The 18,831-nt window shown below is 52.5% G+C and overlaps 1 protein-coding gene across 16 annotated transcripts in view; it reads right to left on the bottom strand.

Annotated features, from left to right (window-relative positions):
- EPB41L1 (erythrocyte membrane protein band 4.1 like 1) overlaps positions 1–18,831 on the bottom strand; it is a 124,508-nt gene that overhangs the window by 22,391 nt on the left and 83,286 nt on the right. For 9 of the 16 annotated variants that reach the window (XM_032462229.1, XM_032462225.1, XM_032462230.1 and 6 more), the window contains 7 exons: positions 17,274–17,361; positions 16,567–16,719; positions 15,268–15,365; positions 14,824–14,999; positions 12,089–12,237; positions 11,202–11,237; positions 8,807–8,989 (listed from right to left, as the gene is read on the bottom strand). In XM_032462229.1, coding sequence (XP_032318120.1) covers positions 8,807–8,989; positions 11,202–11,237; positions 12,089–12,237; positions 14,824–14,999; positions 15,268–15,365; positions 16,567–16,719; positions 17,274–17,361 — 883 coding nt within the window. Of the gene's footprint in view, positions 1–246; positions 6,029–8,806; positions 8,990–11,201; positions 11,238–12,088; positions 12,238–14,823; positions 15,000–15,267; positions 15,366–16,566; positions 16,720–17,273; positions 17,362–18,831 lie in introns of those variants that run through there. The other 7 variants (XM_032462233.1, XM_032462235.1, XM_032462238.1 and 4 more) reach the window with 5 other exon arrangements.

Here is an 18,831-nt window from a genome sequence, read left to right as displayed (position 1 = left end):
CTCCGGGCACCAGGTCACATGGAAAGCCGAGGGTCTTTGTGGCTAAGCTAACATGGGTCAAGCAGATGAACCCTTCATTCTGCCTGGGCTACACTCAGGCTTGTTTAGGGAAAAGAACTCATAGGGATGGACAAGCAGCCTCTGATCGCAGAAATGACGAGGGCCACGGAAACATGCTTCTAAAGAGCTACGCGGCATGCGGTCAGCTCCCCCGGCTGGGGGGCAGCGGTGGGGGTGGGGGCTCACGTGGCCAGTTCCCCCAGTAGCTTCCTCCAGTGGAGCTTCGCAGCCTGTACTGGCAGACACGAGCTCGACGTCCAGGCATCCTTCCCGGGGGGCTGTGGTAGAAATGCCCTCCCTGAAGTGTTTGGTAGCTGGCAGCATCACTGAGGAATGTGTGGCTTTGAGGACAGCAAAGTCCCCTGGGGGCTGGAACTGGACAAATCCCAGGTCTAAAAGCTTATTCCGCTGCTGCTCGACCTGCCCCGCGGAGGCTTCTGAAGACAACTCATTTGCAAAGGCTCTGGTTTCACCCTGACTTGCCCTGCGAGTTTCTGCTCCATGGGTCTCAAAGATACGAATTTTGTTGGCCACTGAGGTCTTGCTAATATCTTCCAGGGAGCCCTCTTGACCCCCATGCTGGAAAGAGGTCATCTCTTTTTGCTTCCCTGAAGGAAACACTAACCCCTCGACTTCTTCAGGGACAACTCTGGGCTTTCTGCTGGCGACAGGAGGGGCCCTGCGCTCACCTCCGTCAGATGTCACAACCAGCTCTACTCGGTCCTTAGGCTCCGGGCTCTCTTTAGAAGGATGCGTATGTTTGAGAAATAGAGGAGCCTGTTCTCCAAAGGAGTCCCTGAGCTGCAAAGGCTCCCCTGACCCATGAGGGGCTGGGCTTGGAGAAGCTTCCTCTGGAGACATCTGAGCCGCAAAGGGACAAGGGGACGCTGGGAGGGGGGTGATCACCTCCATCTGAAGAAATGCTGGGGCCTTGCTGTCTTCCATTGCAGATTCTACTGTTTGGGGGTGAACTGGTCCCCTCTCTTTGGACAGGAAATTGCCTCTGTCTGGCTTCACTGGCTTCCTGACATCGTTAGGAGGGATGGCCCACGGAAGGGCACAGGCTTGGGGGTTCGGACACATGCCCCCTCCTCTGTGAGGTGAGTGGTTCTTCCATCCTCCTGGAGGACTTTTCTCAGCCTTTCCCATCAAGTCTCCACTCCTGTGGGCCTCTCCCTCTGCAGTTACTGAGGGGGCTGGGTGGGTAAATTCTCCCTCCACCCTGCACTGGGCTTCTTCCCAGTCCCCAGCCAACATCAGTGCTGGAGAAGGGCCCTTTCCAAGCTGCTTGACAAAGGCCTCCAGGTCATCTGGTCTCCCGCGGTCCCCTGCCCCTTCCTCTGCAGCAGCTGAGGGGGCCTCACCCTCTGGGTCCTTGTCCCTGTCAGCAGCGGCTGCAGAGCCCAGTAGGCCGGAGGAGTTGGGCTCTGGGCTCTCTGTGAGCTCCTCCCAGAGCTTCAGGCTGGGCTCACATCCAGGTGGGGCATCCAGGTGCTCTTCTCTCTCCTCCAGGGGTGGAAGGAGGACTTGGTCTTCAGAATCTTTCTCCTCGTTGTTTAAATAGAAGCTCCTCTCCACAAAGGAAGTATCGGTTTCATCGCTCGAGTCGGCTCTGGCCTCGGTGTGAGCTGGGTCCAACAGAAATGACCGGAGTCCTCCTGTGTCAGAGGCCGGAGAAGGGACATCCGTCTCCGCTGGTCTGGTCCCTGGGGCAGCGGGTCTCCCGCAAGTCTGGGACTCCTCCAGCTCCTGCCTCTGCTCCGTCTGGCCCTCCAGCTGACCACTGGAGACCCGGTGCTTCCTGATGGTCGCCTCCCCAGGGTTCGCCCTGAACTGGAAGCCTTCCAAGAGCTTTTCGGCCAGCGTGCTGCCTGCAGCCAGAGAAGCCCCTCCTGGGCCTTCCCTGACCCAGGTGCCTTCCTCCCACACTGACTCAAAGTCCTCCGGGCTTGCGATCATTCTTCCTTGTCGCTGGGTGTTTGCTCTTCTGGCTCCTACTATCTCTTCTGTGGCCACTTCAACTCTGAACTTGTCCACCAGGATGTCTACCTTGGAGAGTCTGCCATCAGCAAGGATGTCTGCGAGGCCTGCCTCACCTTCTTCCTGCTGCGTGGTGGTCACTTTTAGGAGACTGAGTTCTTCTGGCCTAATGTACTCTCTTTCTATCAATACCCAATGCTCTGAACCCTGTGTTTCAATTGGAGCAAGAAAAGTTAACATGAAATGTCAGGCACCTGAAGAATGGGTCACTTTTTCTCTCTGCAAGAAGGGACCAATTTACCACCAAAGGTCAACTTGTCCCCAGAACCAGCTGGAGAGAGGAAGGCATGACAATGCTGGTCAGCCTCATCAAGGCTACTCTTCCCATCAAGGGACCCAACAAATTATCTACTGACTCCCCTCAATCACCACCCTAACGTGGTAAAGTGGGATGGGGGGTCCCATGCCCTCCCCATGTTAAGCATGGGGACTTGGAGATGCAGGGATGGTCCAGGACTCCTCCTCTTCCTCTCTTAATAATAAAACTGCCAGAGTCAGAGAGGAAAGTAGCTTACATCACATGGAATCTTTGACTGCTAGAGACAAAAGAACTCCTAAGGCATCCTCCAGTCCATTCTCCTCATTGTGCAAATGGGTAGACTGAGGCCAACAGAAGTCAGTATCTTACCCAAGGTCACAGTCAGTTGATGGTTGAGTCAGGAAAAGAATGCCTGACATCCCTGCTGACCTACCTCACTACCTATGGAATATGGGTCCCAACTGTGATCTAATGTCAAGTTGAGGGGAAGCACTGAGTTAAGTTACACAGGCCACAGCCTGAAACTGGACCTTTCTGCAAGAGCTAATTGGAAGGAAAGAGATTAGAACAAAAATACCAAGCAGTGAGGTTAGGGCCAGTCACCAAATGGTTTAACAGCTTCAACTCTGCAGGGTTCATTCCCAAAGAAACAAATGCCAAGGCCTGTCCTTGGAGAATTCTAACAAAATCCACAGGAAGAGTGGAAAAGAACTGGCCATAACACATTATGGAAGGAAAAGATCTAAAGATCCAAGCATCCTCATTGGTCAAAAGCACCAACAGTACAGCACTGTCAAACCATCGACAAAACAGCCCTCCACATCCCCTAGAGTCCTCCAAACGGCACTTAGGAGGAAAGGATGGGCTTCTAGAATCATTAGAAAAGCAAGAAGGCCATTGGGATTTTAATCTTCTTGCAACCACAGAACACTTTCTTCCCACAAAGTCTTAATAGAATTCCAATAAGTAACACAAATACAGGGCTGCCCTGTTGAATTTGGAGGCCTGGGCTGCCCTAGTGCCCTGAAGTGCCTCCCTCCTTTGAAACCAGGGCTCTGACTCCTGGTACAGATGTGGAAACTGAGGCCTGGGGAAGGTAAGCACCAAGGTCAGAGAGCGAACCAGCCGCAAAGGCAGGCCTAGAACTCAGTCTCGACTCCAAGTACTGGGAAAAACTCCACACTTAAGATGGGCTAAAATTGCCCCCGACAACAGGAGAGGGCAGGTTTCCATAATCTTGGGCTTCAATTCAGGCTATGACTTGGTGAGGAGTCTGTCAGATCCCAGAAGATCTGAAGGATTCTGAAGGATCAAGGGAGCGTAAACCCCCTGACCTCTACTCCCCCTGCTCCATTTTAGCAAAATCGCCATGACTGTCAGGGAATCAAACCGCATTAAGAGAATCTTGCCAACAGGAAAGAGAGCTAAAAGGAAACGGGAGGGCACAGACAAAGTCTGGGCTTCTGAGATTTTACTTCAGGTTGTTAAGCCTTTGGGACAATAGCACTTGAACCACCCCAGGTAGAAGAGCTTCAAGAGCCGGAAAACCCTCTTTTCTCCTCTTCTCAGGAAGCAGGTGCCTTTAGCCACACCCATATCAGCCTGGACTGACATCATCAGCCTGGCAATGATGGCCAAATACAGTCCATGAGACCCCTTCTGGAACATTCCTGCCGCAAGTCTAACTAGAAACTAGTTTCTAGAAACTAGAAGCGTAAAACTAGGTTGAGTGGGGTGGGAGCTGGCACAGAACAGAAAGATTCTACAGGGAGGAAAAAAGAACATGTACTTATATTTAGTTACTACTTGCCAGGCAATGCCAGCCCTTTGTCTAAGTTACTAAATGTAAGTCAAATGGCGACCTGTGAAGGTGGTCCTGTTACCCGTATTTCAGAAGGGGAAACTGAGGCTCCCAGAGAGAAGAGGCTCTGCTTTTAACAAGCAAAAATCCTGAAGAGAAAAAAGGAGTGAACAAAAAGAGGAAAGCTCTGGCCCTCTGACCTGATTCACAGGGTGGATGATGTCAGGGTAGCCCCTGCCCGGCCATTCTTGCGCCCCCTGCTGTCAGCTGGGGCCATCGCAACAAGACAGGCCACAAAACAGAGAAGCTAGGAGCAGGAGAGGAGCTAATTCTATTCCTACACAAGCTGACAGGAAGAAAATCTCCAGCCAGGAAGTTCTGCTGACTATGAGCTGTTCAGGGACCACTTGGAGCTCTGGGTCACATTTGGGGGCCTGCTCTTTACAGGAGACCCCCAAAGGTGGGGGGTCCAGGATGAGGAGCCCTCTAGAAACAGTGCCCTGGGAGGTGCTGAAGAAAGTGGGAGTGGTGTGATGGGGGGATGCTCAACTCTGAAGGGCCTTCCTGAAGAAGGATGCAGTGTAGATCCGCGGGCGCCAGGTTGGGGAGAGAGTCCCACAGGTAGGTGACTCTGAAGGGCAGGCTATAATTCAATATGGAAACGTCCCAATGGATGACTGAAGACAAAATGGGCTGCTGATAAGAACAGCGAGAGCCCCCCTGTGGAAGGGGCTGGATGGACAATTTTCAGGGATGCTGGTGAGGGGCGCATGTTGAGCCCTACCTCATCCCTCAAGTAGGGCCCCCCCACCCTCAAGGACAAGATAACCTGTCCTTGGCTCTATGAGCACGTCTGTGCTCCAAGGCACCACAGCTTCCCTAACCTCGTGATGCTGTTGACTTCTGTCCAACTTCTCTTGGAGAGAGTGCTCCTAGTTTTGTTTTTATTTTTACATTAAGGAAAACTTCAGAGCAGAAATGGGATTTATGTTTTACCACTTATGTAGCTGACTCATGTCTCTCTTATAGTTTCAGCACATTTCTAGCAGCTACAGAATCTTTCTCCGGGAACAGAGAAAGGTATACACCCTCACACACCCTATGCCAACAGACGAGGGTCAGACATCAGGGAGAAGGAAGTTTCACCCAGATGATCAGTCAGTCTCTTCCAACCCTGAAGTCCCAGAAGACAGGGAGGATGCAGCCCCCACCCCTGGGCTTGGATTCCACCTGGCACCCAGGGCAGGGCCAGCACAGGGAGTTCCGAGAGCCCTCGACCTGCTGCAGTCCTAGGCACAGAAGCAATGTCCTCCTCATTTAGAATGCTTGCCTGACCAGCATCTCTATAACCCCAAGGATGCTCCTTGGAGAAAGACGCCCACTTCTGCCTGCCTGGAGACCCAGAGAGACCCAAGCTCCAAGGGGAGTTTATAGAAGATGGAGGCAGGGGGTGGATGGGTGGCCATCCCCCAGTGAGCAACTGCTAGACCTCACTCAGACTTCTGAATAGAGACAAGACCTCAGGGCAGAAGGCATTTAGGAGCCATGACCACTGATCCCAAGTCAGAGCCTGCCTCTAGGTCACCTGCCTCATTGTGGCCTGAGGGGAGATCATTTCTGCCTCTCCTTTGTAAACCAGAAACAACTCGAGCTGTCCTGTCTTCCTTGAATGGTTTCAGTTCTGTCCTTCCTGAGAAAACACGTATGAGGGAGGGGCTGGCCCTTTATGGATCCCTGGGACGGGGGACGCTGACTTGTGGACAGCCCAATGGACAACATGGGCTACCCCCTGGTTCCATCTGCATGGCAGAGTCTCGTCCACCCGCCTCAGCCCAGAGAAAGGGTTTTCTAAAGACTATTAGGATAGTTCTGGTGGGCAGGGAGGTGACGACAGTAACCTCAGGAGATGCTGCGAGGCTTTTCTGAGTGAACACTTCCAAGCCTGTGGCCGTCCCAGGCTCAGGCGCCAAGTCCTGCTGAGAGGTGTCCTGGGTCCTCTGGGACTGCAGGGGAAGCCCAGGGCCAGAGGAGATGGGAAGAGGGAGGAAGGGAAGGAGAGACAGAAAGGGAGAGAGAGCAAGCAGGAGAGACACAGACACACAGAGTCCGTAAACAGCCCAGCTTTGTAAATCCCGCGTCCTTGGGTTTGTGGATCAGGTCAAGAAGGAGCCACGCCGCGGGGGCTGTGGGGCGAGACGGAAAGGGACTTCCCCACAGAGCCATTCAGGGAGGTCAGCCAGCACCTGACCTTGGGCCTTTCCTCAGCGCCTGCCCACTCTTATTCAAGAAGTGTGTAGCTGTATCACTTGGACTCTGAGTCCCAGTCTTCCCCGGGTGTCTTTGGTTTAGGCAATGGTTTAATCCTGAGGTTTGGGTCTCAGCCCCTTTTTAAAATGAAAACCTGGGTATGGCAAATGGAAACTCTTCCTTATAGTTTGGGTTCCCCATTCTACCACTTTCTCCTTGGCCCAGATGAGGCCCAGCAATGTATGAAAAGCTACGAGGAATTCTGACACCCTTGCAGGATCTCCCCCAAGGGCCCATATTTGGATCAAGGATTCTAGTTACCATCAGCAATGGCCCCATGACTGTTCAGCACCTCCCAGTTCAGAAAGTGCTTTTATACATTGTTTCACTCGACCTTCCCAACAACGCCCTGGAGTGGCAATCTTAGTCCCCTTTAAGACAGGCTGACTAGGCAAGTAAGGCTCAGAGAGGTGTCCAGTCCTTGGCTATGGCTCTTCCTCATCGCCCAAATCTTCAAGGGCCTCTAAATGCCAGTGGGACCTGTAAGCCAGTTAAATGGTCCAGCGCTCCATGATGAGCTCCTGGCCAGACTTCTCTCCAGTAATGGACTACACGTCTTCAGGGGCAGTGAGAGGATGAGAGGTGGAACAGTGGCCACCTTTGACAAAACTCATCTTCTAGCAGTCCCAGCTATCACCAGCAGGTGGGGCAGCCCCAAGCCGGGCCATTCTGGGCACCTCAACTCTCCAGAGCCTGCCCAGCTCTCCAGGGCTCAGCATTCCCTTCTCAGCTGGAGTCCCACCCTTTCCAAAGCCTCTGCATCCACCTCACCCACTTTAGGACTTTAGAGAGGCCACTCTGGTCAAGCGTCTCTCTGGGCAGGAGGAGGGGGATGTGTAACTGAATCTCTAGATCAGCCCCTATGGCCCGGTCCAGGGTCTTCAGGGTCTTGATTGTGCCAGGGATTAACCACAGAAGCCCTCAGTGGGTGAAGGATTTGCCCTCCTTCCATGGCACCAGCCTTAAAGGCCCCCCAAAAGCATCCTTCACTTTGTGAATCACCAGCCTGGGAGCTACCACAGCAGCCTCGCATGTCGAGGCCACGGGAGTGCTGACTCTCAAATGCTCGCTTACTAGATCACGGCTGCATCACCAAGTTTCAAAGCTTTAGAGGGCAGCACACGCACAACTGACTCTTCGCATGATTTAGTCTTGCTCCCAGGCAGCTGTGATTTAATAGCAAATACGACGACCTGGGACATAAGAAAATCAGGTTCGGGCCCCTCTTCTATCAGCCAAGGACACTGATCAAGTCCTTCCCCTTCCTAAGCTTCTGTGCCATATCTGTAAAATGATGACCTTGAACCAAGTGGGTTCCCAAGGTCCTTCCAACTTTAAAAAGGATTCTGATTTGAAATTAACCTTCTGTGTGAGAGTCCCAAGACTCTCAAACTGAGGCAAGAAGTAACTCATATTGAGCATCTAGGCCCTCAGCTGGCCCCTCCATGCTGTATCTCATTGGGCACTCATAACATTCCTAGGAGTAGACACTTTTATCATCTCTACCTAATGGAGGCCCAGACAGGATTAGTAATACGCTCAAGGCATCCAGCTAGCAGGCAGAGGAGCCAGAACTCAGAGCCAGGCACTGAAGTCTAGACCTCAAACGGGTTTGAGACCAGTAAGCAGCAGCACTAGAGAGAAAACACCTGAGTATAAACAGGGTAAACAGTGCCAAGATTTAGCAGTGCTAAAATTAGCAGCTTGGCATTACAAATACAGGAATTCTCAAGATCCTATCTTTCTCTTTTTCAACTGAGAAAACACCCCATGCTTTCCACTCTGAAAGGTCATGTGGGATCCTTTTCGGAAGAAACAGGAGCAGCTCTGACTTCCCTGGAGGGTCTCTTCACCTCCTGTGGGCTCTGAGGACCCTTCCAGGAAGGAACACTCCTCCCTTCTCTGTTTTCACAATAGGCACGAAATGTTCTTGTCACTGAACAAAACTACCAGGATTCTTAAAATTTAGTGTGTGTGAGAATCACCTGGGGCAATTGTTTAAAATGCTGGTTCCAGGGCTCAGTAAGTCTGATCTGGGTGGGGCCCCGGAACCTGCTTTTCTAACCAGCGCCCCATCCCCAATATAGTCTGGCTGATGGAAGGGGAATACACCAAGCTACCATGATTCTTTAGAGTTTTCAAGGTGATCCCTGGGGCCTAGGATTCCAAGACTGAGTGATTTCAGCTTACCCCACCGCCCCCTCCCCATCACCACCTTATGCAGCAAGTGGGAGGTGGGGAGCATGTAGGTGTGGAGAGTAAAAGTAAGTCGGTACCTAGCAACCTTCCCCGCTGTCTTTACTCGAGACCCCAGTTGAGGGGTTCAGGGTGAGACCTACCTCGTTGGCTTTCTCAGGGGTGCCTTTGGGGGAGGGGGAGGCGGGCGAGGAGGGCAGCCTGCGCTCCCGCTCCCAGTCTCGATCCCGGTGGATCAGTTTGCTGTTGGGTTCCTTCAAGGTCCTCTTGAGCTCATTGATGCTCGCCTGATGCTTCAGCAAGACGTCCTCTGGCTTGTCTAAGAACTAGGGGTACATAGAGAGGACAGTCAGGTGTCACAGGAACAGCTCCATAAAGGGGATGCAAAGTGTGGTGAAGATGGTAATGCTCCCCATCCCTTGCCAAGCTCCTGGACTTAGAATACCTAAGTTAACCCAAATCCCACAGGTCTGGGTAAGTTCCCTTCGGTGCTGTGAGCCCCATCTTTGTCAGGCACAGAGGTGATGTCCCTCTGGTTACAACCGAGACACAGGGAGAACTCACCAATCCTGTTCACTGGGCTGCTCTCGCCCACCCCCTGGTTTCTACCTCTAGTCAAGACTTGGACCACTGTGCTTAGCAGGGTCCCCAGTTTAGACCCTCCTAGCCCAACAGGTGCCATTGCTCAGGCCCTGCAGGGCCCTTCTAAAGCCAGGGACATCCAGGAAAATGTGCTCTGCCTCCACACCCGGGGCCAGGGAAAGATTACATTCAGCCTTCTCTGCTGTGAGCCACTACTTTCTTAATCACCCAGCATCTTCCAGATCCCTTGTGGGTACAAACTCCTGAAGGGCAGGCAGGGTGAGACACAGCCAGACAGAAAAACTAGGATTCTATGGGGTGTTCAGGAAGATTAGAATTAGAGACCAGGAAGAAGAGGGGTAAGTCCCAAGGCTGGGCACAAGAACTGAGCCAGGTATAGCTGTAGTCATAGGTGTGACCCCCATTAAACCACCAAGTCTGAGCTCTGGTGGGTACAGTATGAGAGTAATCTGCCCTTAGGTCAAGTGAGGACCAGCCTTTGCACAGGAGCCAGCAGTGGTGGGCCTACTTTGGGGGCAGGGCAGGTGGGCCGGCAGCCCAAGGACCCTGATCCACAAGGCTGTTTGAGGATTCATGTCCTCAAATTGAGGACAAAAAATAGACAATCTCTGTTCGTTATAAAGTCAGATCAGTGATTCTGGAACAACTACCTGGAAGGCAAGCTTGCCCTTGGACAAGGCTAGAATCTTCCTCTGGGCTCATGTCTGGCATCCAAAGATCAACCATGCTTGACTCCTAAGTTACCTCGGGAAGGACCCCGATGCCACTGAACTCTTCTTTCCCTCTGGACACCTGTCTGTGTCTCCTGCATCCCTTCCTGAGTGGAGCTGCCGCAGGACAACGTCTGTCTGAGAAGTCAACCCTGATAGAATTTGCATGGGGGGGGGTGGGTTTGGGCTGCCATGGACCCAAGACGTGGCTGGTGACCTTCCCTCCAGAACGTGCCGCACTGGCTCTGTGGGCACCGTGTTCCCGAAGGCTGGAGGGAGCCGTGGAGCCCTGGGACCCTTGAAGGTTAAGGGCCTGGGGGAAACCTAGTCCAGCTGCCTTGCTGTGCAGACAGGGGTCTGGGGCCTGAGGGAGCTTTCCCAAGACTCAAAGAGTCAGTGGAAGAACTGGGGTTGAAACCCACATCTCGAGACTCCAAGGCCAGGCCCGTTTTACACCCCAGCCCCTGGCCTTGCCCTCAGCAGCCCAAGAATAGACCCACTTCTCTTGCAGTTAAGGTTCAAAAGAAGAGTTAGAGACTATGTGAAGGGAAGAAGTGGTTAACACAGGAGGCAGAAGCTGAGAGAAGCAACAGATGGGAGGAGGAAAAGGAGGAGGGGAAAGAAAGAGAGGAGGCTTTCCTGACAGAGCTGGAGACACAGAGGCCCCACCCAAGGGAGGTGCACCAGGAGTCTGAGAATCCAGCCTGTGCTCTGGGGCTCCTCCCTCCCCACACCACCCTCCCCACATCTGGTTGCCAATAGATACAAAGAAGCTTAAGTGGGACACAGGTGACACAGATGAGGTGGAGGCACGGCCAGACAGTGGTATGGGGAGGAGAGGAGTCTAAGGAAGGGTTTGGGGTGGAGGGGGTGGGGTGGGAATGAGCTCAATGAAAACACAGAATGGCCTGGAAGAACTGGGGAACACAGGTGGGATGGTCAGCAGGTGGGAAGCAAGCATGGAGTGGAGGGGAGAGGTGGAGTATGAAGCTGGGTGGAGGGAGGGAAGGGTGTGGAGGGAGGGGCAAATGGATGGTTGTGAGTGTGGAATCCACTGATGAACTGAACATGGGGAGGGGTGATGGTGGGTGGGATTGGGTGAGGGAGGAGTATGGCTAGGAAGCTGAGATGGTGCTGGGATATGACCCTGGGATGGACGGCAGGGTGGTGACAGTGAGCTGGGGAATGAACAGGGGGGTGGGCGGGGACGGGCCCCATGCAGTACCTCCTGCTTGTGTCGCGGCGTGGTTTCCTGCTCCGGCTAGCGGGATGTGGGAGGAGGAAAAGGAACCAGCAGGGTCAGTAGAGCAAACGGATTAGAGATACAGCAACTGGCCTGCTCCAGCAGGTAGCCCAGAGCACTCTGGGAAGCTGGGTGGGCCACCAGCAGGGCAGCGAGGTAGTCAGAAGGTGCGGGGCGTGAAGCCAGGAGCCCAGGAAGGCGAAGAAGGGGGCGGGAGGGCTGGAGGCAAAGCGGGCAGTCACACTCAGCAGATGGGACCCAAGCGTCTGGAGAGTCGTGCAGTCAGCGTGTGTGTTCAGGGGCCTGTGCTCCTGAGGTGGGACTGCACCATGGAAACACCCATGTGTGCATGTGCAGGCTGTTTGCACGTCTAGGCGCATCACCCCAGGGGAGAGCGGAGCATACCTCAGTAAGTGTGCATCTGAGGCTGTGCGGGCCTGTGTGAGCACGTGCACAGGTACGTGGGAAGTGGTGGGGGGCAGCAGCAGGGGACACACTTGAACATCACCTTTGTGAGGGCCTGCAAGGACACTATCATACTCTGGGGACAAAGGGGGCTGTGCAGATCCAGATCATAGCCAAAGGGGCAAATTAGGAGTGAGCAAGAGGAGGCCAGAGTCCACCAACGGATGGAGTGACCTTGGAGGAAAGCAAAAGGAGGGGAAAGGAACAGGGTGGCAGCATGCCCCACCCCCACCTGGGGAGTCCAGGTTCTGAGCATGGCCCAAGGGCAAGGCCCTGTCCACAGTGCACTGCACAGCAGGGTGCTTGGCCACAGCTGGGGGCACCTGAAGGCCAAGGCTGAGCCTACATCCAGGATCAGCCTCCTGACCCCCAGGTCAGAGGGTACAAGAAAACCAGGCTCGTACCTTTAGATCCTTGATCTTGGTGGGGGTCCTGACTTCTCCCTCCTCAGCCTCTGACCGCCGCCCCCCAGACTCGCCATCCTCCTCCCGCTTGTCACTGTCAGGTCCTGCGTCGTGGTTCTCACTGACCGAGGCTGGGCGGGAGAACTCTGCTGGAGTGGGCAGAGATGGCCGGGCAGCCATGTGAGTCATCTCCCAGGCGCAGGGAAAGGGAGCCAGCCCACTATCTGCCCAACCATGCCTGGAGTGGAGCAGACACTTCCACAACCCTGACACGTTGGGGATAAGGCACCAGTCCCCAGAAGAAGGAAGTGGCCTTCCCCTCGTCACTCGGATGGTGAGAGGCAGAGTTGCCACCAGCCCCAAGCCCCGTCCTGATTTCTACAGCACTAGAGCCTGGGTTCAAATCTCAAATCCATCTCTTCTTGGCTGTGTGACCTTGGGTAGATTACACAACCTCTCTGGGCCTCAGCTGCCTCATCTACAAACAGTACCTACTTCAGACAATTGAGAGAAGGAACAAATAAGCTAATGTGTCTAAGAGAAGAAGTGGCTGGCACAGAGTGAGCCAATTCCACCAGTGCTGGCTCACAAATGTTGCTGGTTTTGTGGTGGTGGTTGTAGCAGGTACTTGCCTGACCATTATTTTGCAATACATGGATATTATAAGATTAGCTTTCATTACTGAGAGCTAAAGTCTTAAGGTTTGCAAATGATTTGCATTTTTTATAAATAGAATTCAAAGGGATCCCTGCAATGACATCTTTCTCACTCCCTGGCATTCCAGAGCCCTTTTCTGAGTAGGAAGGAAAGGGATGGAATTATATAGACTTTACATCAGACACTGGGCAAAACCCAGACTATGCCCATGGATTGTGTCTCAGTGGAAAAAAATGGCTGGAAAATACTGACTTAAAATGACCAGAGCACAGATTTTTTTTTAAAGAATAATTATCCTTTTACTCATATACATTCACTTGGCAAACTGCCCATTTATGCATATAATTTCATTCGCTACACACAATACTCCATGTCGATGGCTGGGATGGGAATTACTATCCCCATTTTACAAAGGATAAATTGAGACCTCGAGGGGGAAAGGCCCCAGTGGTAACGTTTCCGTGAATCAGGACAAGGACTCAGGCCTCCTGGACGATGAGCTTCGCCTGCTCTGGGCCCATCTTTGCTGCCCTGCACAATGTGGGCCTCGTTTAGCCCCTGGAATAATTATGGAAGCTGCAGGGTGGACAGAGGGACAGGTTCTCCTTCCCCTTTGCTTAAATCTCAGCTCTCAGCCCTTTGCCTACTCAGGGGGAATAGGGAGCCTCTTCGCCCCAAATGGATCCCTGCAAAACTGCCTGCCCTCAGAACACAGTGAGGGAGTCCTGGGACAGGTCTCAGCTCCTTACTACAGGAAAAGCATCAGACTCTCCTGATCACCTGGCAAACTCCTAGGTATCCTTCAAGATCCTGTCAGTTGTTACCCTCTCTGCAAAGCCCTTTTTGTCCCTCCTAGACAGAATTAAACCCTCTTTCCTCAGGGCTGCTCTGTATTCTGTACACAATTCTCCCATTGCTTGAATCACACTGAATGCTGACAAAACCTACTATTCGGTGAGCTTCTCAAAGGAAAGGGCCATACTCACTCTAAAAACCATACTCAGAACCTAACACAAGGCCTGGCACATGTCTGACACTCAGAAAGTATTTGTTGCTTTGCCTGGAGGCTGGCCCCAATGTGTTCTGGGAGCATCCACTGGTCCCCTACTCAAGGCCCTTCCGCCTACCTTCAAGCTACCATCTACAAACCTAAAAGCAATAATAACTTATTATTGGTCCTACAATTTATTAAAGTCCTACTATGTGCCAGGAACTGTTTTGGGTATTGCAGAGGCATTACTTGTTGCGTTCTCCCTGTAACATCATGAAGTAGGTATTATTTATTTTGCAGAAGAGGAAATAGGCACAGGGGACTTAAGTTGCCCAAGGCCTCCCATTCTTCAGGTATTTATGAACCACTTCCCGTGTTCCCATGGGGAGCACCTGGTAAGTGTCAACAGGTTGAGATCTGAACTCAGATCTGCCTAACTCTGAATCTCCCCTCTGCCCCATGTAGCTTCTGAACGTCTCCTATAAACTCGTGTGCACATCCTGGTTCTGACGCAGGTGGTCTGCAAACCACATTTTGAGAAGCCCTGGTCTGCTTGATACAGGGCTACGCAGGGCCAATTCTCATTGATAGCAAGAGCACCTGTCAACTCAGCAGAAATGGGGACAGGGGAGAGTGCCACGGGGTGAGATGTCAATCAGCCCAGAGCCCAGTGGAAGCCCAAAATGGACTGAGGACAACTCCTCCGCCTCCGGTCAGGGAAGGCATCACCAGCTCCACACTGCAGTCACAATCGACCACTCTCCAGTATGGTGACAAGCTGTGAATTGCTAAGCTTCTTGGGCAGGGGGCCCAGAAAACCATATGGCTGAACCTGGGACCCCAAAAAGTCACAACTCAGGAAGGTTGTGAGAAGTCCAGAGAGTGACAGTGTCACATCCCAGGGGGAGTGATGCTGTAGGTTGGACCAACCTGAGAGTCACCAGGTGCAGCAGTGGTCTCAGCCACCATGACTGGTGCAAATCAATTGTGATGTGTCCACACATTCAGTGCTCATTCTACATTGCCCAGCATGCCCCTACTTCCCTCTAAACAACACTCGTCCCTCCACCTCCAGTTTGGGGCGTACCTCCATCAAGGCTGCGGGACATGGTGTACCGTTTGCTGGAGGAACGCTCAAAGAAGGGCGCGGGCCGGTCGATGAGGGCGCTGGCCTGGCGGGTCTGTGCCTGGGTCCTCCCACTATACCGGAACTTGGAGCCCATCACCAAGAAGCCCTTGGGTGGGGGCTCAGGGGACACCAGCCTGCAGTGGAGGGATGGAGTGAGGAAGGAGGATCAGACCTGGAATGCCAGGTCCAAGGCTGGGCCACAGCTGGCTTTTCCATCCCGCTGTCCCACCAGCTACAACAACTCTAAGGAGTCCAGAAGGGGAGAGACCTGGGGGAAAAGGAGGGGGAGGGCCTTCCTAGAGTTCCTACTAGCTCCTCCTACCGACAAAACCCAGACATCACTCACATCCACCCATAGCTTCTGCCCTAGCCCCAGTCACCCCACCCCAGCAACAGGCTCACCGGAAGAACGTGTGGTGCTCGATGCAGACCTTCCACAGTCTCTTGGCCGACCGGTGATTTGGGAGCTTAAAGCCAATCGTGCTCTCAAACTGCTCGTACTGCAAAACCAGGCAGGGTTGGTTAGAAGCAAGGCCTAGACTCACTCTCGCCACCAGTCCATCCTTTCTGAACCTCTTCTTAGGCCTGTGTGACTCTGGCCTGTTTGATCATTTATTCATGTATTTAGTCAACCAGGTGTATTAAGCCCTCACTCTGTGACAGACACACTGTGGTGACCAAGATAGAAGATTCAGTGGGGAAGTGGGGGCTCTGATAATAAATGAGTAAACAAGCTCATCTCAGATACTGATAAGGGCACGAAGGGAATAAACAAAGATGTGTGATGTGGCAGAGAATGCCTGAGCAGGCGCCGGGGTCATCAGGGGATGCCCTCTGAACAGGTGATCTTTGAGCAGACTGCTGAAGGATGGGAAAGGAATCAAAGCTACATAAGAAGGCAGGGCAGAGGATTTCAGGTTGAGGGAACATCAAATGCAAAGGGCTTAGGGCAGGAAGGAGCTTGTTTATTCAAGGATCTCAGAGAAGGCCAAAGGAGCTGGAGCACATGCATGTGGGGCAGAGACGTAGGGGTGAGGCGGGTGGCCAGAGTTAGGACTTGAGCCCAAGAGCTAAAGAGAGCTCCTGAAAGGTTTAAATGAGGAGTGGGAGTTGGGTGGTTTGACGTGATCTGATGGAAGGACATAGAAGCTCTTTTTAGCAGCTAGGGTGCCTGGGATGACAATGGAGGCAGGGAGACCAGCAAGAAGGACATTATAGGGACGCAGGGGAGAGATGGAGGCTGGTGCTGTGGTCAGAGGGACAGAAGCAGATGGGTTCCTATTTATTCCAGCGGTAGAACCAAATGGACATTTTGATGGGTGGGATGTGGAGGGTGGATGTATTCATGTTTGCATGTGTGTGTAGTCGTGTGTCCGTGTGTATCTCTGTATGTGCACACACCTGAGTACTACATGTAATCAAATACAGGGACATGGACAAGAATTCACTGATCTGTGTAATATATGTGGTTATCTATATACATACACTCTAGTGTGTGTAAGTGTGTGCATATGCACAGGCACGTACCTAAAGTGTGAAGTCTACGCAGAGAACCCCAGCAAAAGAGGGCTGTCTCCCCACCCAGCACTCAGCTCTCCATCCATGTAGCCTGGGTCAGAAGAAACCCCAGGCCCAGCTGCCAGGGTCTGCTCCAGTCTAGTCCATTCCAGTGAGGAGGAGGGGTCCCCAAGGCAGGCTCACCTCCCCAGGCCGGATCTTGATGTAGAAGTTACTCCTCTTGTAGGAGATCTTGAGAATCTTCGGCCACGCGAAGCGGTTGATTCTCAGCCGGTCCCGGTAGATAAGCAGGCCGTTGGCACAGACTCCTAACATGATGTCGATGCCCTCAGAGTCCTGTGTGAAAAGGGGCCATGGAATGATGGTCTGAGGTCCATGCCCGGGGGGCAGCCTGCCACCCACCCTGAGACCTGTCTCTGAGCTCTGCGTGTAATGAGCCCTCGGGAGCAGGGTTTGAGCGTCCATGCTGGAGGCCCTCTGACTGTTCCCTCACAGAGCCAGCCAGCCATTCATTCTCTTTGTCATTTATTCACCCTCACTTGTCTGCTTATTGTCTCGTTGTCAATCACTCGATCATTTGTTCCCCCTGCAAACAGTCAGTGGTACATATGCAGCACTAGGCCATGTGCGAGGGCCTAGTCAGAAGTAAGTTAGGGCCTAGGCCTTTCCCTAGTGATGCTCCCAATCTAGTTGGGGCACAGGCAGGTTCAGAAATAAATACAAGGAGAAAAGAATAAAGGTCATGGGAAAATAAAGGGTTATGGAACTTCAAAGAATAAGAAATGAGACGAGAAATGGCTTCAGGTTGGAGGTAACAGAGGGTCTGGCACACTGAGGCCTCAGGGGCACCCCCGCCCCAGACACGAGGGGAACTCTGGCCCCAGTGGTACCTTGGCATGGTGCAGGTCTACTCCGTACATAGAAAGCTTCTTGGCATTCTCCAGGAAATGGATTTCTGCTTCTCCTGGGGTCATGCCCCTAAGGGAAAGAAAGGGATTACTGATGTCTGTGGAAAAGGCCCAGGCCTGAGTCTTGCCAGTGGAAGGTGGCCGCGATTGGAACCTGTGATCCTAGGGAGGCAAGCATTCTGGAGTGGGCCTGCGGCCGGGCCTCACCAGTCCCTTCCCACTGGTCTCAGTGCAGGACGGTGCACCCCCAGCCCCTCTTCGGTCCACTGCACCCTCATCTCCTGCCAAAGCTCAGGTCCAGTCTTACTTCCTCCAGGAAGCATTCAAGGGCTCAGCTGGGAGTCAGGATTTTTGCCTCATTCTGCTACTGGGTTAAGTGTGAGCTATAAATTGTTTCTCCAAGACAGTGAAATCACTGTGGGTAACATGGCTCATTATAATCACCCAGGGGCTCCTAAATTATTACCCACATGAGATATTTTCCCCAGACTTTTGTATCAGAAACCTCTTAATCTCCCTTGAGGAGCAGGTGCACATTCTGCTTTCTGAAAAATATAAGAGTTACATATTTCATCAAGTTTCTTCTTTGCCTCGGCTGCCAGGAAACCGTATACTACACTTAGTCACAGCTGACATTTATTGAGTACTACATACAAGCACTTTACAGGTACTAACTCATTTGAATCTTCATAACAAGTCTAGAAGGTAGATATCACTCTTCCCATTTTATAGATGAGGAAACTGTGGCACAGAAAGGTTGAGTAACTTCCCTAAGGGCACACACCTTTGCTATTAAATAGCAAAGTCAGGATTTGAATCCAGACAATGCGGCTCCATGGTTTGTGTCTCTAACCACTTCATTTATGTCTGTCTCATATCCTCCGGACCTCAGTTTCCTGTGCTGCTGTGCGGGATACCCGGACGCTAGATGTCAATGTGCTTTAAGTCCCAAAGAGATATTACAGTTGAAGGGATGGCCATAGGATTTCTCCAGCCCCTACTGACCCGAACTTCCTTCTCTGAATTACTGTAACTCTTGTGAATCCCTAATCTATGTTGCTACCTACAACAAGGATGACAAAGAGCCCAGGCAGACACAGCTAGCGGGTTGTACAGTTTCAGTATCCCACTCAACACAACACGAGAGCAGCCGTTAATAAGCAATCAGAGTTGGTGTGCAAGTCTCTGAGACACATCTGCCAACGGACCCAGTGTCCCATCACACCCCAGCAAGCTTTCTTCCCCACGTACAGGATCTCTCCACATCTGGCCCTGGGTCTCTCTCCAGATGCAGCTCCCAGGATACAACCCTCCTCATTCCTTCCGTCCTCATTAGCAGTGAGACAGTATCACCACACCCTCTCCCATGTGCACTGCACGTTACAGTTCACATTGCACTTCACATCACTTATTACATTGAGTTCCCCTAACAAGCCTGGACTTAGAGCCCAAAGCACTTCTAGCTTAAAAGGACCATTTAGTTCCAGAGGTCCCCCCAAGGAGGGGTTATCACCCTCACAGCAGGCATTTGGAAACAGGG

The sequence above is a fragment of the Camelus ferus genome, chromosome 19 (assembly GCF_009834535.1).
Source record: "Camelus ferus isolate YT-003-E chromosome 19, BCGSAC_Cfer_1.0, whole genome shotgun sequence".
Classification (NCBI taxonomy): Eukaryota; Metazoa; Chordata; class Mammalia; order Artiodactyla; family Camelidae; genus Camelus; species Camelus ferus.
Note: the sequence above shows the minus strand (reverse complement) of the source record. Positions and strands in the feature narration are given on the sequence as shown.